This window comes from Salmo trutta, chromosome 14 (genome assembly GCF_901001165.1).
Source record: "Salmo trutta chromosome 14, fSalTru1.1, whole genome shotgun sequence".
Taxonomy (NCBI): Eukaryota; Metazoa; Chordata; class Actinopteri; order Salmoniformes; family Salmonidae; genus Salmo; species Salmo trutta.
Window position 1 is genome coordinate 65,369,650 of NC_042970.1, and position 25,458 is coordinate 65,395,107.

Here is a 25,458-nt window from a genome sequence, read left to right on the forward strand (position 1 = left end):
TAAAGGACCTTCTCATTTACCTCTGTCTGGAACTTTAAACACAGCTAGTTTTGGTGGCAGTCTCTTAAATGGTTACTGGTTACTCCAACATATATATTTTTTTAATATCTGAACGCTATAACATTGCAACCTCCTGAACAGGCCCCAGGTGTGTTAGTGCTGAGTTGGACCAAAACCCTGAACACACCCTGTGTAGAGGGACATCCCTCCCAGACTCCTGTCTCGCCGTGCCGTCCCTCCCAGACTCCTGTCTCGCCGTGCCGTCCCTCCCAGACTCCTGTCTCGCCGTGCCGTCCCTCCCAGACTCCTGTCTCGCCGTGCCGTCCCTCCCAGACTTCTGTCTCGCCGTGCCGTCCCTCCCAGGCTCCTGTCTCGCCGTGCCGTCCCTCCCAGGCTCCTGTCTCGCCGTGCCGTCCCTCCCAGGCTCCTGTCTCGCCGTGCCGTCCCTCCCAGGCTCCTGTCTCGCCGTGCCGTCCCTCCCAGGCTCCTGTCTCGCCGTGCCGTCCCTCCCAGGCTCCTGTCTCGCCGTGCCGTCCCTCCCAGGCTCCTGTCTCGCCGTGCCGTCCCTCCCAGGCTCCTGTCTTGCAACCTCCTGAACAGGCCCCAGGTGTGTTAGTGCTGAATTGGACCAAAACCCTGAACACACCCTGTGTGGTTCTCCAGGCCCGGGGTTTTAGACAGCTACAATAAGGAGTGGTGCTGAAGTGTTAGCTTCCGGAAGGCTGAGCTGTGTCAGTGTGTGTTCCAGCACTGGGCCCCAGGAGATGGTGACATTTACAGTGGGGGAAAAAAGTATTTGATCCCCTGCTGATTTTGTATGTTTGCCCACTGACAAAGAAATTATCAGTCTATAATTTTAATGTTAGGTTTATTTGAACAGTGAGAGACAGAATAACAACAAAAAAAATCCAGAAAAACGCATGTTAAAAATGTTAGAAATTGATTTGCATTTTAATGAGGGAAATAAGTATTTGACCCCCTCTCAATCAGAAAGATTTCTGGCTTCCAGGTGTCTTTTATACAGGTAACGAGCTGAGATTAGGAGCACACTCTTAAAGGGAGTGCTCCTAACCGCAGCTTGTTACCTGTATAAAAGACACCTGTCCACAGAAGCAATCAATCAATCAGATTCCAAACTCTCCACCATGGCCAAGACCAAAGAGCTCTCCAAGGATGTCAGGGACAAGATTGTAGACCTACACAAGGCTGGAATGGGCTACAAGACCATCGCCAAGCAGCTTGGTGAGAAGGTGACAAATTTGGTGCGATTATTCGCAAATGGAAGAAACACAAAAGAACTGTCAATATCCCTCGGCCTGGGGCTCCATGCAAGATCTCACCTTGTGGAGTTGCAATGATCATGAGAACGGTGAGGAATCAGCCCAGAACTACACGGGAGGATCTTGCCAATGATCTCAAGGCAGCTGGGACCATAGTCACCAAGAAAACAATTGGTAACACACTACGCCGTGAAGGACTGAAATCCTGCAGTGCCCGCAAGGTCCCCCTGCTCAAGAATACATATACATACCCGTCTGAAGTTTGCCAATGAACATCTGAATGATTCAGAGGACAACTTGGTGAAATTGTTGTGGTCAGATGAGACCAAAATGGAGCTCTTTGGCATCAACTCAACTCGCCGTGTTTGGAGGAGGAGGAATGCTGCCTATGACCCCAAGAACACCATCTCCACCGTCAAACATGGAGGTGGAAACATTATGCTTTGGGGGTGTTTTTCTGCTAAGGGGACAGGACAACTTCACCGCATCATTTGATGGGGCCATGTACTGTCAAATCTTGGGTGAGAACCTCCTTCCCTCAGCCAGGGCATTGAAAATGGGTCGTGGATGGGTATTCCAGCATGACAATGACCCAAAACACACGGCCAAGGCAACAAAGGAGTGGCTCAAGAAGAAGCACATTAAGGTCCTGGAGTGGCCTAGCCAGTCTCCAGACCTTAATCCCATAGAACATCTGTGGAGGGAGCTGAAGGTTCAAGTTGCCAAACGTCAGCCTTGAAACCTTAATGACTTGGAGAAGATCTGCAAAGAGGTGTGGGACAAAATCCCTCCTGAGATGTGTGCAAACCTGGTGGCCAACTACAAGAAACGTCTGACCTCTGTGATTGCCAACAAGGGTTTTGCCACCAATCACTAAGTCATGTTTTGCAGAGGGGTCAAATCATTTTATAACATTTTTGACATGCGTTTTTCTGGATTTTTTTGTTATTCTGTCTCTCACTGTTCATATAAACCTACCATTAAAATTATAGACTGATCATTTCTTTGTTAGTGGGCAAACGTACGAAATCAGCAGGGGATCAAATACTTTTTCCCCCACTATACCTCCCAGCTGAGTTTGTGACTCAGTCAGCACATGGCCATGACTCCCTCCGTGTGTTCAGTGTTAACCGACCATAATGGAGACACACACACGTTCTGCTCAGAGGGCCAATATGTTACGTATCAACAGCCGAACCCCATTACATAAGACTAAGTCACTGCAAAGAACTTGGACCAACCAGTAATTACATGATTTACTTCTTCTCTCCCTCCTACACATACACACACACATACACACACACACACATACACACACACACACATACACACACACACACACACACACACACACATACACACACACACACACACACACACACACACACACACACACACACACACACACACACACACACACATACACATACACATACACATACACACACACACACACTCCTACATACACACACTTATTGCAAAAAGGATCTTAGATAAGAGATATCGAATCACGATTCTAAACCATGTCAGTTATCATGACTAATACTCTACTTCGCTCAGAGGCAATATAATGGATGTTGTTTATTTTCTCTTTCGACTTCACTCCTACAACAGCCAAGCCCCGCCTCCTGGGTCTTTTTAGGGATCTCTGAGTAGGGTAGGGCTGTGCTCATCATGCCTAGTCACTTGGCTTATGGGTCATTATTTCACGTGACTTAGTCACCTGAGAGACTTGGAAACTCAGCAGTGACACTGGTGCACTCTACCTTCTGGGAAATAAGTTAATGAAAACTAATCCATTAATAAATGGAAAACCCTTTCTGTGCTGTAACTGGTATGACGGGTAACAATTAGGGTTGGAAAGGGATATTATACTTTGACCAGGATATCCATCCATCCATTCATTACCTCTGTATCCCCTCTTAATCCTTGAACAAAGAGGGAAACCAATTTACCTCGCCACTTTTCTGGTACACAGGTTGTCCTGTCTGGAATACTAAAGGTTTCCTCTTTGGTGCTTCATGGTGTTGCCAATCATTGTTCACCGGAACACCCAGTACTCAGTGATTTTACTCCACAGGGCCACCAGCCTTCTAAATAGTAATGGGATGTTATAGGTTGTATTGTCTGTCCTTCAGAGGTCTCTCCCCTAGCCAAACAAGCTTTGGAAATCCTGTCGACGTGTTAGTGAATAATACTGGGAGGGTAGGTTTTACAGAATTGTTGCTAATAAATTGTTTACCTCAAGCAGGAACCCTGAGAAAACATGTCTTTACATGTCGCTGCTCACCAGTGCCCCCAGTCGAATGGAGTCAAGGTTATGGCAGAAACATGTAGTCCTCCTTTTCCTCCGTTCTAATACATTTAGCTGAGTGAGTGTGTGCTGTCTGTACTGACTGCTCGTGTGTGTTAGGCCAGATGAATGGGAGCGCTGGGTGAGCTCTTGTGGGGTTTAGGAGCTCTGAATGGGAAAGAGAAATGGTGTCTCTTTGATGTTGTGACACGCTGCTCTTTCACATGAGCGATACCTTGTTGGTTCAGTGCAGCCCCTCAGCGTCCTCTCTGGGCACTGTGTGTGTGTGTGTGTGTGTGTGTGTGTGTGTGTGTGTGTGTGAGTGAGAGCTTTCTTTAGTATGTGCGTGTGTGTCTCAGGATATACCCAGGGAGATGGGGGAAGCCGTTTGTCCCCGTTCCTTCTTGTACTCCTCTCCCCCACTGAGGGGGGTCATAAAGTGTCATGGGGGGGGCGGTGGCCCGGTCAACACATCACCATCAACACAGCCAGGCCTCTCTTGATCTACACTACACACACTGGGGCTGTCAGGAGTCATCATTAGACCACACACACACACACACACACACCACAGGTGCACACACACATACTGTACGTTGTTTTACATTTTGTTCATTTAGCAGATGCTCTTATCCAGAGCGACTTACAGGAGTAATTAGGGTTAAGGTGCCTTGCTCAAGGGCAAATCGACCAATTTTTTACCGTAGTTGCCTCAGGGATTCCAACCAGCAACCTTTGTTACTTGCCCAAGCTCTTAACCGCTAGGCTACCTGTCGCCCCACAGACGAGGCCACACACACACACGCTACCTTCTGGGGACACCTGTTCTGGCACCACATTCTGGGGACACCACTTTCCTGACAGCCTACAGACAAGATGAAAATATTAACAAAAAAATCTGTAATAAATACATTTGTAATTGATTTCTTGAAATAAGGACAGATGACATTGTGATGACTGGACAAGAGGAAACTCCTTATTTGACATCAACAGTAAGTCCCATCTGGGGACCAAGTTCTGACAAACTAGTGCCATCAGGGGACTAACTAGTGTAGGCTATTGTTTAGGGCACAAGGAGAAGATGGATCCTAATCTAGATAACTGGCAAAGTTTGTATTGGTAGAACGGCCTGGCCTTTCAGCCTATCAGTACCCGCTAGAGAAAGTTGCCGGGCATCCTCTTAAGCATATGCATCAGATGCATATCAACCTGTAAGGTGCGCAAACATGCTTGATAAATAGTGCATAAACTATTGTAAATGATTAATTGCGTGAAGAAATATTCAGTGTAATCCATTTGATCAACTTAATTTACAACCAACCCGGTGTAATCAGTTTGCAGCAGCCGACCCGGTGTAATCAGTTTGCAGCAGCCGACCCGGTGTAATCAGTTTGCGGCAGCCGACCCGGTGTAATCAGTTTGCGGCGGCCAGCCCGGTGTAATCAGTTTGCGGCGGCCAGCCCGGTGTAATCAGTTTGCGGCGGCCAGCCCGGTGTAATCAGTTTGCGGCGGCCAGCCCGGTGTAATCAGTTTGCGGCGGCCAGCCCGGTGTAATCAGTTTGCGGCGGCCAGCCCGGTGTAATCAGTTTGCGGCGGCCAGCCCGGTGTAATCAGTTTGCGGCGGCCAGCCCGGTGTAATCAGTTTGCGGCGGCCAGCCCATACCGATCAGACCAAAAGGACTCCACATCATGCTCTTTCCGCCGTATTCCCCGCGAACATACAAGAGTTCAGTAAATGCTTAGTTCATCCATAGACATGTCCCACCTACTGTTTCCTTTTCTATGCACATGAGCAACAGTACCATCTCTGATGTGCTGCAACATCTGCATGTCACAAACTCCTCCCTCTTTTCTACCCAAACCGTGCCGTCCCTCCCAGGCTCCTGTCTCGCCGTACCGTCCCTCCCAGGCTCCTGTCTCGCCGTGCCGTCCCTCCCAGGCTCCTGTCTCGCCGTGCCGTCCCTCCCAGGCTCCTGTCTCGCCGTGCCGTCCCTCCCAGGCTCCTACATTGCCGTCTATTGGCTCTGAGTTTTTTCTGTGGCAAAGCTCAGGCATCAGAGGCGGAAGTCAACATCGGAATCAGATGAAGACTCTTAATCAGCAACGTCGATTTCAAGCCAAATATATGTTCCTCCATCCGACTCGAACTCACCTAAATTCTGCAGCTTTTGCAATACTGTTTGTGCTTCCATTCATTTGGTTTGGCTTGCCATTGTGAACCACACACTGTATGTTGTACTCGGTGTCTAATTTGACTCTCACAGAGGGGAAATTATATACCATTTCCAGCCTTACATAATAAAATAGACTGCCCACAATTCTTCATCAAAATTACAATGTTCTAAATTCAATCATCCTCTTCACCCTCATCATTCAGATCAATCCAATTCAATCACCCTCATCAATCATTTTATTCAAGTCACATGCACCATTATCAGTTTCTATCTGGTTTCTATTGCCCATTCATCCACTGATGACAGAATAGCATATTTTAATTGTATTATGTTACTCGTTTTTGCGTAGTAGGCATAGCAATGCTGCCGTGTAAGTGGTCATGTGCTGAATTCATGGATACCCATGGATACCCTGATGAAGACAGCTTCGCTGTCGAAACGTTGGTTATTACATTTTTGCATCTGAGCTCTTAGAGTGTGCGGCTTTCCTTTATTTTCTACTGAATTCATGGACAGCAGGAATGTTCTTTGAAAAAGTGACATTTGAAATAGAGCTAAAACTCTTGAATTATAAGAGTTATTTGACAAAGGTAAGTGTAATAGAGACGGCAGAATATGCTCTTTCTGATACTATTTAAAAATGTAAATGTTTTACTCGCTTGTGACTCTGAAGGACGATATGATAAAGTGATGCTCCTTTCCCTGCATGTACAGTTTGCCAACTGATAGGCCTAATATTGTCACTCATCAGATTGTCAATTGAATCTCGTCTGTAGTCTAACTCTTAATCTGTGAAATTAGTTTGGGTTTAGTTTAGGTGTAGTTTCCATGGGCCGGCTGGGAAGGCTGACTGGCATTGTTGTTTCCCGCTCATCAACGTGGATATTCAAGGATATGTCAAGGCCTACTGCAACACGTAGCATGTTTTAGTTTCCCTTATAGTAAATAAAACAGTTCCATAACAGCTGATGTTCACAAAGTAAAACCTAAAAGAAAATGGTATCAGCCCCCAACTCATCATTACACTATTGTCTTTCTAAATTAAATCAACCTCTTCACCCTCCTTATCATTCAGTTAGGCCTCATTTGAATTCATTTGTGAAGTAAGGTGCGCAATTATTGCCCATCCATCCATTTGTCATTCATATAGATAGATAGATCTATATATATATCTATAGATATATCTATATATCTATCTATATCTATCTATATCTATCTATATATCTATCTATATATCTATATCTATCTATCTATATATCTATCTATCTATATATCTATATATAGATAGATAGATAGATAGATATAGATAGATATAGATAGATAGATAGATATATCTATATGAATGACAAATGGATGGATGGGCAATAATTGCGCACCTCTCTCTCTCTCTCCTCTCTCTCTCTCTCCTCCTTCTCCTTCTCCTTCTTCTCCTTCTCCTTCTCTTTCTCTTTCCTTCTCTTTCCTTCTCTTTCCTTTTCTTTTCTTTTCTTTTCTTTTCTTTTCTTTTCTTTTCTTTTCTTCTCTTCTCTTCTCTTCTCTTCTCTTCTCTTCTCTTCTCTTCTCTTCTCTTCTCTTCTCTTCTCTTCTCTTCTCTTCTCTTCTCTTCTCTTCTCTTCTCTTCTCTTCTCTTCTCTTCTCTTCTCTTCTCTTCTCTTCTCTTCTCTTCTCTTCTCTTCTCTTCTCTTCTCTTCTCTTCTCTTCTCTTCTCTTCTCTTCTCTTCTCTTCTCTTCTCTTCTCTTCTCTTCTCTTCTCTTCTCTTCTCTTCTCTTCTCTTCTCTTCTCTCTTCTCTTCTCGTCGCATTCCTCCAACAGAGTTCCAGAGACTTGTAGAATCTATGCCAATGTGCATCGAAGCTGTTCTGACTCGTGGCCCAACGCCCTATTAAGACACTATGTTGGCGTTTCCTTTATTTTGACAGTTACCTGTGTGTTAATGTTACTGACCAACCTGTTGTGTAGGATACCTGGGAGACTGAATGACAGACGCACCCCACTGGGAGAGCTCAACTGGATCTTCACCGCTATCACTGACACTATCGCCTGGAACGTGCTGCCCAGAGGTACACACATACACTCATACCCCTGTGTCTACCTGGGCTGCCCAGAGGTACACACACACACTCATACCCCTGTGTCTACCTGGGCTGCCCAGAGGTACACACACACACTCATACCCCTGTGTCTACCTGGGCTGCCCAGAGGTACACACACACACACTCATACCCCTGTGTCTACCTGGGCTGCCCAGAGGTACACACACACACTCATATCCCTGTGTCTACCTGGGCTGCCCAGAGGTACACACACACACTCATACCCCTGTGTCTACCTGGGCTGCCCAGAGGTACACACACACACTCATACCCCTGTGTCTACCTGGGCTGCCCAGAGGTACACACACACACACACACACTCATACCCCTGTGTCTACCTGGGCTGCCCAGAGGTGTACACACACACACTCATACCCCTGTGTCTACCTGGGCTGCCCAGACAAGTAGAAAGTCACTCACTCACTCACTCACTCACACTCATGTGAGTCGTGATGTGAGAGGAGAACAGTGGTAATGGGCTGATAAGCCCCAGAAGCAATACGGCACTGCCATTCATTAATCAGCACTCCATCACAGTGAATCTCCTTCATGAAGGCATGGCACACCTAATCCAACCTCACCACACACTTTACTCTCACAAACTACGCTCACACAGACATACTCACACACAAAAGCACGTGAACACGTACACTTGAATCACACCACAATCAAAACACTTATGCACAGACACTCACTCCCTCTCACACACAGATTCACTGCCGCTCTCACACACACACACACACACACACACACACACACACACACACACACACACACACACACACACACACACACACACACACCAATTATTATTATTAGTTGGGGATAAACACTGGAGACACCTGGCCCCATTAAACTGAGATCATGCATGAATTAATAATACGAGTTGAAAATGTCACTACCACCCCCTGCCTTGATCTATCTGGCGCTGCTACTGCACTCTGCCTGTCTGTCCACATTCAGTACACACACACACAATACATACACACCTACAGTGCATTCAATACACAATACATGCACACCTACAGGGCATTCAATACATGCACACCTACAGTGCATTCAATACATGCACACCTACCGTGCATTCAATACATGCACACCTACAGGGCATTCAATACATGCACACCTACAGGGCATTCAATACATGCACACCTACAGGGCATTCAATACATGCACACCTACAGGGCATTCAATACATGCACACCTACAGGGCATTCAATACATGCACACCTGCAGGGCATTCGGAAAACACTGATCCCTTGACTTATCCACATTTTGCTACGTTACAATATTTTTTTTCTCATCAATCTACACAATATACCCCATAATGACAAAATGGAAACAGGTTTTTTGAAATTGTTGCTAGTGTATAAAAAATAAACATACCTTATTTACATAAGTCTCATGAGTCTTGAAATTGAGCCTAGGTGCATCTTGTTTCCATTGATCAACCTTGATATTTCTACAACTTAATTGGATTCCACCTGTAGTAAATTCAATTGATTAGACATGATTTGGAAAGGCACACACCTGTCTATATAATGTCCCACATATGATAGTGCATGTCAGAGCAAAACCAAGCCATGAGTTCGAAGGAATTGTCCGTGGAGGTCCGAGACAAGATTGTGTCGATGCACAGATCTGGGGAAGGGTACCAGAAAATGTCTGCAGCATTGAAGGTCCCCAAGAACACTGTGGCGTCCATCGTTCTTAAATGGAAGAAGTTTGGAACCACCAAGGCTCTTCCTAGAGCTTGCCGCACAGGCAAACTGCGTAATCGGCGGCGAAGGGCCTATGTCAGGGAGATGACCAAGAACTCGATGGTCACTCTGACAGAGTTCCAGAGTTCCTCTGTGGAGATGGGAGAACCTTCCAGAAAGACAACTATCTCTGCAGCACTCCACCAATCAGACCTTTATGGTAGAGTGGCCAGACGGAAGCCACACCTCAGTAAAAGGCACATGACAGCCTGCTTGGAGTTTTCCAAAAGGCACCTAAAGAACTCTGACCATGAGAACCAAGATTGAACTCTTTGGCCTGAATGCCAAGTGTCACGTCTGGAGGAAACCTGGCACCATCATGCTGATGGGATGTTTTTCAGTGGCAGGGTCTGGGAGACTCGTCAGGATTGAGGGAAAGATGAACGGAGAAAAGTGTAGCGAGATACTAGATGAAAACCTGCTCCAGAGCGCTCAGGACCTCAGACTGGGCGAAAGTTCACCTTCCAACAGGACAATGATCCTAAGCACACAGCCAAGACAACGCAGGAGTGGCTTTGGGACAAGTTTCAGAATGTCCTTGAGCGGCCCAGCCAGAGCCCGGACTTGAACCCGATCTAACATCTCTGGAGAGACCTGAAAATAGCTGTGCAGCTACTTTCCCCATCCAACCTGACAGAGCTTGAGAGGATCTGCAGAGAAGAATGGGAGAAACTCCCCAAATACAGGTGTGCCAAGCTTGTAGCATTTTACTCAAGAAGACTCGAGACTGTAATTGCCGCCAAAAATGATTCAACAAAGTACTGAGTAAAGGGTCTGAATACTTACGTAAATGTGATATTTCAGTTTATTTGCAAACATTTCTAAAAACATGTTTTTGCTTTGTCATTAAGGGGTATTATGTGTATACCAATGAAGAAAAAAACCAATTTAATCAATTTTCGAATAAGGCTATAACGTAAAACAAAATGTGGGAAAAGTCAAGGGCTCTGAATACTTTCCGAATGCACTGTACATCTCTGTTTCTCTTTCTCTCTTTCTTTGATGCGGTCTGTTATTCTCCATGCTCCCATTCTCCCTTGCCCCTATCGCTTTCTTTCTTTCCATTCCTTCATGTCCGTTCTTCTCTTCCTTTTTTCTCTCTCTCTCCTCTTACTCATCCTCCCTCTCTCTAGATCTGTTCCAGAAGCTCTTTCGTCAGGACCTGTTGGTGGCCAGTTTATTCCGCAACTTCCTGTTGGCCGAGAGGATAATGAGGTCATACAACTGCACCCCTGTCAGCAGTCCGCGCCTGCCACCTACATACATGCACGCCATGTGGTAAGACGCACACACACACTCTCTCTCTCTCTCTCTCTCTCTGTTGGCCTTTTTTATTAAATCCTGTCTCTGTCCATTCATTAGATTCATGTTGAAAACGGTCTGCAAAATCCTTTTGTGTGTTTTTCCACCATCAGTTGATAAAAGCATTAGTTGAGGGAGAGTGTTGTTGCTGAAAGCCTCTTGAGTGAGCGATCGCCTGTTTTCCTCTCTTATTGCCCCCATTATCTCTTCTTGAGAAGACATTAAATAGCACTGAATAATCTGGGGTGCACTTTCCCTTTGTTACTATACCCCATCACAGCTCTAAAGAGATGCTAGAACCAGCAAGAAAGGAAGCACAGAGCGAGAGAGAGAATGTGGAGGGAGGATAAGGGGGAGGTCAAAGGACAACAAGGGGTGGTAAGAAAGAGTGGAGGAGAGGGACTGATAGGAAGTGTTGAGGTAGCTAGATGGCAGTAAAGAAGGAAGGAAGAAAGAGTGGAGGAGAGGGACTGATAGGAAGTGTTGAGGTAGCTAGATGGCAGTAAAGAAGTAAGGAAGAAAGAGTGGAGGAGAGGGACTGATAGGAAGTGTTGAGGTAGCTAGATGGCAGTAAAGAAGGAAGGAAGAAAGAGTGGAGGAGAGAGACTGATAGGAAGTGTTGAGGTAGCTAGATGGCAGTAAAGAAGGAAGAGTGGAGGAGAGGGACTGATAGGAAGTGTTGAGGTAGCTAGATGGCAGTAAAGAAGGAAGGAAGGTAAGAGTGGAGGAGAGGGACTGATAGGAAGTGTTGAGGTAGCTAGATGGCAGTAAAGAAGTAAGGAAGAAAGAGTGGAGGAGAGGGACTGATAGGAAGTGTTGAGGTAGCTAGATGGCAGTAAAGAAGTAAGGAAGAAAGAGTGGAGGAGAGAGACTGATAGGAAGTGTTGAGGTAGCTAGATGGCAGTAAAGAAGGAAGAGTGGAGGAGAGGGACTGATAGGAAGTGTTGAGGTAGCTAGATGGCAGTAAAGAAGGAAGGAAGGTAAGAGTGGAGGAGAGGGACTGATAGGAAGTGTTGAGGTAGCTAGATGGCAGTAAAGAAGTAAGGAAGAAAGAGTGGAGGAGAGGGACTGATAGGAAGTGTTGAGGTAGCTAGATGGCAGTAAAGAAGTAAGGAAGAAAGAGTGGAGGAGAGAGACTGATAGGAAGTGTTGAGGTAGCTAGATGGCAGTAAAGAAGGAAGAGTGGAGGAGAGGGACTGATAGGAAGTGTTGAGGTAGCTAGATGGCAGTAAAGAAGGAAGGAAGGTAAGAGTGGAGGAGAGGGACTGATAGGAAGTGTTGAGGTAGCTAGATGGCAGTAAAGAAGTAAGGAAGAAAGAGTGGAGGAGAGGGACTGATAGGAAGTGTTGAGGTAGCTAGATGGCAGTAAAGAAGTAAGGAAGAAAGAGTGGAGGAGAGAGACTGATAGGAAGTGTTGAGGTAGCTAGATGGCAGTAAAGATGGAAGAGTGGAGGAGAGGGACTGATAGGAAGTGTTGAGGTAGCTAGATGGCAGTAAAGAAGGAAGGAAGAAAGAGTGGAGGAGAGGGACTGATAGGAAGTGTTGAGGTAGCTAGATGGCAGTAAAGAAGGAAGGAAGGTAAGAGTGGGGGAGAGGGACTGATAGGAAGTGTTGAGGTAGCTAGATGGCAGTAAAGAAGTAAGGAAGAAAGAGTGGAGGAGAGGGACTGATAGGAAGTGTGTAGGAGACGCAGAAAAGAAGAAAAATAAGTAAGTATGGAGGTGGAGAGAAATAGTGAGGGTTTGGGGAAATATTTTGATTGATGGTGGCCATACACAACCAGCAAGTGTTATTAAAATGCTCTTGTTGTCTTTATTAGTGGGCCATTATTAGGATATAAATTGGCTGGGGACAGGTGTGCACAAGTGTGATGGGGGTGTATGGCGCTATGGCTGCACCAAGCTCTGCTGCAGGTAGAAGCTATAGCAGTGTCAGCAACTAGATACAAATTCCCTCATACACACTTAAAGGTCCCGAACTGTCATTCTGATTCCCATGTAAAATAGCCTTTTGAGTGACTAAAATATCACCCATAATATTTGTTTTTGATAGAAATGCGTGAAAAAGTACTTTTTATCTCAGGAAGTTTGAAAAGACAGGCTTTGTGGGCGGGGAGTTTATTATTCATGAGCTCACCTTGACTGGCAGCTCTTTGAAACGCCTATGTTAAGCAACTTGGATGCGGTGTTGCAGTCAAATCATCTCAAGCTAATTTAGTGATACACAATGCAGCTCAAACAACATTGAAGTTGTATAAAACATTGACATCATTGATGCATCTTTTCTTTGGCATCGCTCTTGTGATGCGGTTCACAGCAGCAATGACAGATGTGTTGACTTGACAACTGCGTCAGAGTTCTGAACGACGGCTCGGGGATTCGAACCAGTGACCTTTGGGTTACTGGCCCAACGCTCTTAACCGCTAGGCTACCTGCGGTCATCACACACCCCTCACTCCTATCAAATCCCAATCACCTTTCATGTCACTTTTCACTCACTTCCCAAACTGATACTAACAACAAGAGAGACGGGTGATTTTTGGTCGCCAAACAAATGCTTGTCTGCTTGTTTCGACTGATTCCAGATGTTTCATATATTTGATATATTCATGAACTGGGATTATATATATTTATACCTGAATATTGAATGCACACTGTGTTATGTGAATGATATGATGATTTGTATTCTACATAGATTATAACTAGCATCTAGGATCCTTTTACTAGGGAAATATCTTTCTCCATAGAGAATTGTATTCTAGTCATTTATCTTGGATTCCTCTATTACCTGGATGGAATAGGCAAAGGCAGTGTTCTTAGTTGCGTTCAATGACTGGAACAAATTTGTAACGTTGCGTATTGTTGCATTCCTCAACCAAACGCTCAATTCCTGCATGCACTTTCTAACCAGAGGACAAACCCCTTAGCTGAAGACCCCAAGTGCTGCCTCAGAGCAAATAAGGAGGAAGGGGGGTTGGTGGATAGGGGAAGAGGGGGGGTAAGAGGGGAAGGGGGTTTGATGTGTGTTATGTAACAGTGTGAATTAAACATGATGACCAGGTAGAATAGAGTTTGGGATGGATCAAAGCCTCAATGCTGCCCTCTCTAGAACTGTCTCTGTGTGTGGGTTGGGCATTTGGGTTGTTGATGCCTAGTGTGTGTGTATGCATCGTTCCTCTACAGGCAGGCATGGGACCTGGCTGTGGACATCTGTCTCTCTCAGCTGCCCACCATCATTGAGGAGGGCACCGCCTTCAGGGTGAGTGTGTTTTTTCCATTTATCAGTGCGGGTTCCTCTCTAACTTTGGGACTTAGTCATGGCGTGTGTGTGTCTATGTCAGGGGTCTCAAAGTCATTTTGCCTGGTGTCCAAATTCTGTCTTCACCAAGGTCCTGCGGGGCCACACTGCCAACGGCTTTTTCCCCTTCATCTAAATAGCCCTCAGGCGTTAAGATATATTGCCATAGATACAATTTCTGTGTGCTTGACACCTCACTGAGAAATAACCCCACTAACTGACGGTAACTTTGACCCTGGCACTTCTATGAGTTAAAATGCCCTTTTATTTCCACTGATACATCACAAACACCCACGTGTCACTGAGTCAATAGCAGTGATAGTAGCTGTGGTCATCAGTGTATCACTCCATCCTGTTAAACCCGTCTGGGGCTGCTAGTCCAGTCAGTGTATCACTCCATCCTGTTAAACCCGTCTGGGGCTGCTTGTCCAGTCAGTGTATCACTCCATCCTGTTAAACCTGTCTGGGGCTGCTTGTCCAGTCAGTGTATCACTCCATCCTGTTAAACCCGTCTGGGGCTGCTTGTCCAGTCAGTGTATCACTCCATCCTGTTAAACCCGTCTGGGGCTGCTTGTCCAGTCAGTGCAACTCAATCATTCATTATAAGATATTTTCAACACACACACTTGAAAGTTTCCCACTGTGATAGTCAGTGCTAACACATCATCTTTGGGGTCAGTTAGGGTGGTATGAATGGTGTAGTACAATACCTGCTGCCCTGCCATATACCGCCTACCTCTGTGCTTTTCTACAATAATATAGAAATGTATTCTATACCCAGAGATTGAGATAGTCATTAATGATGCATTGTTGCAGCTCCCTGTAGAAATAGCAGAGTCTGTCCAGACGAGCTACAAAAGTTTAGCATCCCGTTATGGTGTAATAATCCACCGCGATTGTAATATTGAATTCCCAATCTCTCTGGGGAAAAACCCTGGGCCAGGCAGGGGTAGAAAAGCTGATTGTGACAACATCAGATTATTACCAGGGGTTGTGTAAGGGCTCCTTAAGCAGTCTACTGTCATCTTCTGAACTCTCCATCTCTCTTTTCCTTCCTCTATCTATGCCGTCTTTACTTGAACTCCCTCGATCTGTTTTCCACTCTCCCTCGAACTATTACTCCAGGGGTGTCAAACATACGGCCCATGGCAAGAAAATCTAACTTTTCAATGCAGCGCCCCGGACCCCGGTGAAGACCGAACGCAGCCCGCAGGCTAAATTAGTTTGCCACCCCTGTCTTTTACCCTCTTTCGCTTGTCGCTCTCTTCTTCCATCTCTCCTCACAAAACGTAGCTATGAAATTCATTACAAACACCATATCAGGCAGAGAGCAATGCACTGCCATTGCAAAAGTTTGTATGCAGAAAGTTGAATGAATCTCTACAGAGCGTCACTCCCTCCCTCTGAGTCTGCAGTCCCATCAGTTCTCCACCTGGCCTGTTGAGGTGTGCCTCTTCTCTACCACTTCTGAGAGAACATCCCTCTTCCCTCTCTCTCTCTCCATTTTCTTCCCTCTCTTCCGTCGCCCACGCATGCTTAATGGCACTATAATTGACCCACCTGGGTCCTCTACAAATGTTTCTCTCTCTCTCTCGCGCGCTCGCTCGCTCTCTCTTCAGAGTTTAGAGAAACCCTTTGTCTGTTAGTTTGTGTGTGCACGTGTTCGTTCCTCGTGTTTGAGCCTGTAAGTGTGTGAGAGAGCATCGCGGTGGTGCTTTGATTATTCACAAATTCACTTCCTCAACCAGTGGTAATATTTCCCTCTACCCTCGGGAGCGAGAGAGTTTCTGTTGTAATTCTCTCTGCTATATTAATGGGACGACGATGATGAAACTGTTCATGGCGCAGTTAATAGCGGCAGACACATTGTCATGACAGCACTGCTCTGTGGGGCTGAAGGGAAGCAGGGAAGAGAGGGGTGGTACATAATGAAGTGACACGTTCTCACACACTACTGCAGCTGGTAGTCAAGGCTACAATAGAGGCTTCCTTATGTAAGGGTGTTATGTAATAGACAGATCGGTATAAGAATTGACTCTGTTCAGTTGGTCGGTGTGTGTGTGACATAGAGAGGTGTGCTGCATTAGTTTCATGACTACTGTGTGTTACAGATTGTATTGAGATTAGTGTCTGTGTGTTGCGTTGTAGACATCGACGTGCTGAGTTGCCGTGCACGTGCTTATATAACTTACACACACGCTTATATAACTTACACACACAACCGAAATAAATAAACATTGTTACAGAACTCATTCTACAATGAGATATATGGTATTGTGTATACAGTTCATTATCCATGCATTAAGCCTATTTTGTGGGTGTTCGAGAACGGTGTTCTAGATCAAACTATTAAATGGATAATGCTATTGTTGAGTTGTGTGTTTGAGACGTCACAGCTGTGTTTGTATGCAGATCAAGATACTTTTGGTCATGCAGTGTATGTGGACACTTGCTTGTCGAACATCTCATTTCAAAATCATGGGCATTTATATGGAGTTGGTCTCCCCTTTACTGCTATAACAGCATCCACTCTTCTGGGAAGGTTTTCCACTAGATGTGGGAACGTTGCTGTGGGCACTTGCTTCCATTCAGCCACAAGAGTATTAGTTAGGTTGGGCAATTAGGCCTTGCTCGCAGTCGCAGTTCCAATTCATCCCAAAGGTGTTTGATGGGGTTGAGGTCAGGGCTCTGTGCAGGTTCTTCCACACCAATCTCGCCAAACCATTTCTGTATGGACCTCGCTTTGTGCACAGGGGCATTGTCATGCTGAAACAGGAAAGGGCCTTCCCCAAACTGTTGCCACAATGTTGGAAGCACCGAATCGTCTAGAATGTCATTGTACGCTGTAGCGTTAAAATTTCCCTTCACTGGAACTAAGGGGCCTAGCCTGAACCATGAAAAACAGCCCCAGACCATTATTCATCCTCGACTAAACTTTAACGTTGACACTGCATAGGGGAGGTAAAATTCTCCTGGCATCCGCCAAAACCAGATTTGTCCGTTGGAGTGCCAGATGGTGAAGCATGATTAATCACTCCAGGGAACGTGTTTCCACTGCTCCAGAGTCCAATGGCAGCGAGCTTTACACCACTCCAGCCAACACTTGGTATTGCGCATTGTGATCTTAGGCTTGTGTGCCACTGCTCGGCCATGGAAACCCATTTCATGAACTCCCGACGAACAGTTCTTGTGCTGACGTTGCTTCCAGAGTCTGTTTGGAACTCGGTAGTCAGTGTTGCAACCAAGGACAGCTTGTGTGGCCTACCACTTTGCGTCTGAGCTGTTGCGCCTAGACTTTTCCACTTCACAATAACAGCACTTACAGTTGATCGGGCCAGCTGTAACAGGGCAGAAATTTGACGAACTGACTTGTTGGAAAGGTGGCATCCTATGACGGTGCCACATTGAAAGTCACTGAGCTCTTCAGTAAGTCCGTTCTACTGCCACTGTTTGTCTATGGAGATTGCATGGCTGTGTGCTCGATTTTATATACCTATCAGTAATGGGTGTGGCTGAAATAGCTGAATCCACTCATTTGAAGGGGTGTTCACATACTTTTGTATATATAGTGTATGTACTCTGTGAGTGAGCTCAGAATCAATGTACTGTATGTATTCATCATAGATGTATTGAAACAATTGTTTTTGTTTCATCCCAATAGCACAGTCCGTTCTTTGCAGAGCAGCTGACAGCGTTCCAGGTGTGGCTGACCATGGGAGTGGAGAACAGGAGCCCCCCCGAACAGCTCCCCATCGTACTGCAGGTGCACAAACACACACACACCAATGGGCGTAAAATATCTACCCTACCCGAAAAACATCTTTCAGTTTTCGGAATCTTTCCCTTTAAATCGCCATAGCAACGTCCCCTTTCAACGTTGATTGACTGGGTTTCGGGGAATAGAAAGTCACGGATCTGGAGATGAAAATAACGAGGGTATCGAGTTGAATTTGATTGGTCCAAAGTGTGGAAACGCCTCATCTTACCACCTCCCAACGCCGAAATATGGAAGATATAAACTAGCAACGGTTCCAACAAACTAATGTTCTTATTTAATCAGTAAGCATATTAAGGTTATAATATTGTAGAGAAAATCTGATTCATTGTATGTGATACGTAATGACATAGACTAAAGAGAACTACATTTCGACTAGGGCTGTCAAACGATTAAAATAATGAATTGCAATTAATCACATTAAATTCTGTTGTTAATCGCGATTAATCGTAAATATTTTATTTGCTCAAATTTGGTGCTAAATAAAGATTTTTTCCATTTAAAAACAAAAGCTGTGTATTGAGTTGTAGGGATTGAAACAAAAAATATTCTGTTTCAGAATTTTCTTAATGGCATATTCACCATAAACAAGTTAAGCAATACAAAATTCCTGTAACTTACTAATGCTCCCAGTAGGCCACACACACACACACACACACACACACACACACACACACACACACACACACACACACACACACAGTTAAAGCTTTAGCCATTCAAAATGATTGTTCTCCCAATTACTGATTTGGCTATAAGAAAATATAACTTGCTCTATGGATATGAAGAACAAACAGCATAAACCTGTCCCACAATGCCATGAATTCCACAGAACATAAACCTGTGACCATACACTTCAGTCGTCCTCCTATTTCCTTTCACTGAGCCGGTTGCTAAGAGACGAACAAGCCTGTTGACATTTTGAGATGATAAAGCTGCTCTCTTCTTCTATACGATATGCCCAGAGAATGAAAACAACCTCTCACATGGTTCTGATGTGGCAGGCGTTGCCAGGGTCCTTCGTATGGATGCAGGCCAGCCTGGTGTGCCCCTGCATGCTGTGACCACCATTGTAGTGGACAGCCCTCATTGCTGATGCTGGACTCCTCCTCTTCATCAGACTCAGAAGAACTCAACAAGAGGGCAGCTTTCTTCTTTGGTGGCTCTGACTGTGTTGCTTCATCAGGTTGCTGTGCAGGCCTCTCTTCCTTCAGCAAGTTGCTGACCAAAGCCCACACCTCACCCCTCTCAGGTCTGGGAAGGCACTTCAGGTCCTTAAACCTCGGGTTAGTGCTGTGGCCATGTGAGCTTGGTGTTTTCCTTGCGTTTCTCCAGGTCTGTTGTAAATGTCAGCTTGAATCTTACCACGTAGCCAGGGTCATCATCGGAGCGCTCCATCACCCAGAGGAGATGGCACAAGACAGGCTACACCACTGAGCAGGAAATGTACTTCTCTCCTCCCAGACAGTCAGTCATGTACCTGCAGTGGAAGATAACACAATCACTTCAGTCAATTATGAGAGACTTGTTATACACAGACATATTCCCTCATTCACACAGACACATACTCTCTATCACACTTTCTCTCGCTCTCTCTCACACACACACACACACACACACACACACACACACACACACACACACACACACACACACAAAGATTACCTGCAGGGCTCCGGTAGTGCCTCCAGCTTCTGCAGTTTCTCCAGTTCAGCTGGGCCAGAGAATCTCAGTGGTTGTTGGTTTCTGTGGACATGCTTCACCATTTCCAGAGTGGAATTCCATCTTGTGCGAGTGACTCCTTTTGCCCATTTGCGACTTGCGGTTGTCCTAGCTCCGCAGCATTTGGTGGGCTGTGTTTAGTAGGAAGCAACGCTTTGGAGCTGCAACTTCATCGTTGACGGTGGGAGTGGTTTTGCCGAATGGAATCATGGGAATTTGAGCCTTTGAACAACAGAAAAGTATTGTCATAAGCTGACTAAATGTCATTGTAGATTTTTGAGCGTCCATTTAAAGTATTTCTAGACGTTATAAGACACCGATAACCAGAGCAACATACAGCAGGAAGTTCCAATATGATCAGAAAACTACAGACGGTCATATAGAAAGCTGAATATGATTTCATGAAATGTATTAGTCGTCTCAGGGATCCTACTTGAAAACATCACAGAGAAGTCAATAGACATGAAGTCATAAAATTACACTAAAACTGTGTAGGACATCACTAAATACTTCATAATAGGGGTGTAACGGTACACGTATGGGTTTTCAAACTGTTCGGTATGGGAACCTTGGATCGGTCCGCACTGTGAACCTGAATGAATACATAAACAAATATATATATATATATATATATATATATATATATATATATATATATATATTCTTTAAAACTACGCCTCTTGAGTAAATTTGAGCTGACAAAACATTTAGGCTATTCCGTTAAAACAACTAGAGGCTATGCCCACATTGTAATCAACATTCTAATAGGTGCATTTCAACCTGTCCTGTTGTGAGGCGCAGCCAGTAACTAGTTCTGTACGATGGCGAGTGGTGGGGTCGATAATCCTGGAGGATTCTCCATCGTTTCAATCTGTTTGGGAACATTTCGTTTTCCCCAGTAATTACCCTATATGTATTAAGCCACCGCTGCTAAATCGTGGCCACTGCAAAAAACAAAATACAATTATAATAACATTCCAAATGTTTAAAGTGGCGTGGCGGAGTTACCCTTTAAATGTCAAGCAGTTGCATGCTCTCTGTAAGCCTGGCTCAGTTAAATCAGGGCCTGCTCTAACTGCACAAATAATGCATTTATCTGCCTGGCTAGCTCCTCCAGGCTCTCTCTCTCTCTGGTTCTCGCTGCTCTTTCTCGCCTTCCCTCACCCTCTCCCTAACCCCCTTTACAGCAGGCTGGGTTTTCTTTAAAGTTGCACTTCACAGCAGCAGTAGCCCCATGTGTCGTTGTGCTGGCCTAGCCCCTATGCTGTACGGCTCCATGCTGTACTCAGCGTGGTCATTTCCCCCTGACTCAGCCGAGCTGTGAGCTGCAGCTTTCCCTCACACGTCCACTGGGGAAAGAAAGGCAAATAAAAACCAAGAGGCTGTCTGGGAGAACCATCGGGGAGGGATTGTGTGGAGGGGTTTTCTTTTTTTAATGAGTGGGAGCGGAGCGGGTGTGATTTGTGTGGCTGTACGCATGTAGAACATTCTACACACCCGCGTAAGCTCTTACACCCACGTAAGAACAGACAATCTTACGTTGATCTCTAATATATAAAGCTGTGGCATTGCGTTCTCCACGAGATATAGCGTGAGATTGTGTGTGATCTACTGATGAGGAGCTTTGGGAAAATGAGGAAAAGAGGGGAGGGGTCAGAAAGAGAATGCCTCTTAATGTCGTCATAGTAACATACTTCCCATTGAAACAAAAGGATTGGGAAAGATGACGATGTCATTAAATTGTGATGTCCTACGACTGCTAGCTCAGAAGGGGTGGAGTTCTAGGGGAGACACATTCTCACAAAGCCCATTCAATCATTACGGCAGTCTAGTGAATCAGTGGGTGGCTGCAGATTGAACATCTGTACTGGTTGACTCACTCCCTGATGACTTGTAACACGTGTTACTGATGATCACCCACACGCTATGATAGAGCAAAATGCTCTTTCCTTTTCCTGTCATTTGAGCTGGTCTTGGTCTGTTCGCATTAGTCGTGTGTGTGTGTGTGTGTACGTGCGTGTGCCCACTGATTTGTCACTGTCACTTGTCTCAGCAGTTGGGACCAGATTGATGAGCGACTTTGCTATTCTGTGTGTGTCATTAGTGGCTGTTTATATATTCCCATCGTTCAGAAGTATACTTTTTCATCCCTCCGCTTTCAACCGCTCTTCAATCGCTGAATATTCCTCTTGTATAACAGACAGACCACAAATTCCCAGGCTCTCCTTTCTCACACGTTCCCCTGGAGGGTTGAGGGGTAGCCCTGGCATGGTCCAACCCCGGTCTCCTCCTGCGTTCCCTCACAGCTGCTGGGTTGAGGTCACACCGCTCTAATAATACACAAAACTGTGCTAGAAATAGCAGTGTGTATGAGTTGATCGGGGGGTGGGCCGTGTGGAATCCGCTCCCCCTCCCGTGCGCGCATGTCCTCGCGCCCACGGTACACGGTCGCATGGGGACACGCCAACGTCCGGACCTGGTGGTTGCCAAAAACACGCACAATCTGTTAACATTACACCCCACCCACATGCACACAAATGCAATGTCATATACCGCAGGGAACCAGTGGAGGCTGGTGGGAGGAGCTATAGGAGGACGGGCTCATTGTAATGGCTGGAATGGAATCAATGGAATGGAGACAAACGGTTTCTAGAGGTTTGATCTGTTTGATACCACTCCATTGATTCCATTCCAGCCATTACAATGAGCCTGTCCTCCTATAGCTCCTCCCACCAGCCTCCACTGATGGGAACACACCCATACACATGTATTCATATTCACCTCATTACACACAGGCCTCTTATGCTAATATGGTATGTACACCTGAAGCAGCCAAAACTCACACACACACAGAGAGAGAGACAAACAACTGCCAGTGCCAGCATATTGGTGAGTGGTGTGAGCCACCTGTTCCACCTCTCCCGCTCTCCTTTTGCTCACGATGCCACTAAACACATTGAACACACCACGGTATTGAACTCTGCCCCCTCCCTGGTTTCTTTCAGGTCCTCTTGAGTCAGGTTCACAGGCTGAGAGCGCTGGACCTGCTCGGCCGCTTCCTGGACCTGGGACCCTGGGCCGTCAGTCTGGTGAGAAACTATACAGCATTCTTGTCTACCAATACACAAACACATAGCCAAAATACAAGTTTAGCTAGCACAGATAGAAGATTATTGTAGATATACAAGCTCTCATCTACTGTCAGGTCTGAAACAATCTATATCATCTAGTAGACACTAAAAATAACAAGGTAACTCATGGAAAATATACTGTGTCCGTAAAATGTATTTAGTACTTTATGTATAAGCTGGAAGTAGAAGCCTAAGTGTTTTCGTCCATTAGTTTACTCCAATTAAGGAAGGTATATTTGGTATATTTATTTTAAAATAGACACAGATTTAGGGCCTTAGGGGCCTCTTAGTCTTTTCATTATTATAGAGGTGTTGCTAGAAAGACACAATAGTTAAAGCCAGTTCTGATTTCTTTGGGTAGGAATTGTAAAGTGAATAATATCTCTTGTGTGTGTTCAGGCCCTCTCAGTAGGGATCTTCCCCTACGTGTTGAAGCTGCTACAGAGCTCTGCGCGGGAGCTCCGACCCCTGCTGGTCTTCATCTGGGCTAAGATCCTGGCTGTGGACAGCGTGAGTAGTAACACACATACACACTAGCACATACAGTTGAAGTCTGAAGTTTACATACACTTAGTTTGTCATTAAAACTTGTTTTTCAACCACTCCACAAATTTCTTGTTAACAAACTATAGTTTTGGCAAGTCGGTTAGGACATCTACTTTGTCTGACACAAGTTATTTTTCCAACAATTGTTTGCACACAGATTATTTCACTAATAATTCACTGTATCACAATTCCAGTGGGTCAGAAGTTTACATACACTAAGTTGACTGTGCCTTTAAACAGCTTGGAAAATCCCAGAAAATGATGTCATGGCTTTAGAAGCTTCTGATAGGCTAATTGACATAATTTGAGGCAATTGGAGGTGTACCTGTGGATGTATTTCAAGGCCTACCTTCAAACTCAGTGCCTCTTTGCTTGACATCATAGGAAAATCTAAAGAAATCAGCCAAGACCTCAGGAAAAATTTTTTGTAGACCTCCACAAGTCTGGTTCATCGTGGGAAGCAATTTCCAAACGCCTGAAGGTACCACGTTCATCTGTACAAACAAATAGTACGCAAGTATAAACACCATGGGACCACGCAGCCGTCATACCGCTCAGGAAGGAGACGCGTTCTGTCTAGATATGAACGTACTTTGGTGCGAAAAGTGCAAATCAATCCCAGAACAACAGCAAAGGACCTTGTGAAGATGCTGGAGGAAACAGGTGCAAAAGTATCTATATCCACAGTAAAACGAGTCCTATATCGACATAACCTGAAAGGCCGCTCAGCAAGGAAGAATCCATTGCTCCAAAACCGCCATAAAAAAAGCCAGACTACGGTTTGCAACTGCACATGGGGTCAAAGATTATACTTTTTGGGGAAGTGTCCTCTGGTCTGATGAAACAAAAATGGAATTGTTTGGCTATAATGCCCATCGTTATGTTTGGAGGAAAAAGGGGGAAGCTTGCAAGCCGAAGAACACCATCCCAACCGTGAAGCACAGGGGTGGCAGCATCATGTTGTGGGGGTGCTTTGCTGCAAGAGGGACTGTTGTACTTCACAAAATAGATGGCATCATGAGGAAAGAAAGTTATGTGGATATATTGACGCAAAATCTCAAGACATCATTCAGGAAGTTAAAGCTTGGTCGCAAATGGGTCTTCCAAATGGACAATGACCCCAAGCATACTTCCAACGTTGTGGCAAAATGGCTTAAGGACAACAAATTCAAGGTATTGGAGTGGCCATCACAAAGCCCTGACCTTAATCCCATAGAAAATTTGTGGGCAAAACTGAAAGTGTGTGCGAGCAAGGAGGCCTACAAACCTGACTCAGTTACACCAGCTCTGTGAGGAGGAATGGGCCAGAATTCACCCAACGTATTGTGGGAAGCTTGTGGAAGGCTACCTGAAACGTTTGACCCAAGTTAAACAATTGAAAGGCAATGCTACCAAATACTAATTGAGTGTATGTAAACTTCTGACCCACTGGGAATGTGATGAAAGAAATTAAAGCTGAAATAAATCATTCTCTCTACTATTATTCTGACATTTCACATTCTTAAAAGAAAGTGGTGATCCTAACTGACCTAAGACAGGTAATGTTTACTAGGATTAAATGTTTGTAATTGTGGAAAATTGACTTTAATTGTATTTGGCTAAGGTGTATGTAAACTTCCGACTTCAACTGTATCTACATGTGCATACCACACACACTCACTGTACACCATTACAATAACCAACCCATACCAGACTCCTACCATCATAGCAAGCTACATTTAAATTATTGCACTGTATTTTAAACCAATTTCTCTCTCCCTACAGAATAGTTGATATGTGTCTATATAGGAACAGTCAAGTCGGATCTGTCACATGGAGTAGCTCTGTGTAGCTGTACAGAGACATGATTGCCATGAAGTCAATAACAGTCCCAGATAAAAGCAGAAAATGAACCCATTCAGTCAGTTAATGTCAGTCGATCAGTTGAACATCAGTTGACGTTAATGTAGAGTAATCATCAGGAGATTGAGTTGTGAGAGGCGGCTACCAACATACAGGCTTGAAATCATTGGCCAATTTTATAAATGGGACACTAGCCACTTTAATAATGCCACTTTAATAATGTTTACATATCTGGCATTACT

The 25,458-nt window shown here is 45.1% G+C and overlaps 1 protein-coding gene across 6 annotated transcripts in view; it reads left to right on the forward strand.

Annotated features, from left to right (window-relative positions):
- Positions 1–25,458, forward strand: part of rptor (regulatory associated protein of MTOR, complex 1) — a 199,409-nt gene that overhangs the window by 113,578 nt on the left and 60,373 nt on the right. For all 6 annotated transcript variants that reach the window (XM_029776869.1, XM_029776872.1, XM_029776870.1 and 3 more), the window contains exons 9-14: positions 7,708–7,808; positions 10,735–10,879; positions 14,086–14,161; positions 17,862–17,963; positions 22,703–22,786; positions 23,228–23,338. In XM_029776869.1, coding sequence (XP_029632729.1) covers positions 7,708–7,808; positions 10,735–10,879; positions 14,086–14,161; positions 17,862–17,963; positions 22,703–22,786; positions 23,228–23,338 — 619 coding nt within the window. The remainder of the gene's footprint in view (positions 1–7,707; positions 7,809–10,734; positions 10,880–14,085; positions 14,162–17,861; positions 17,964–22,702; positions 22,787–23,227; positions 23,339–25,458) is intronic.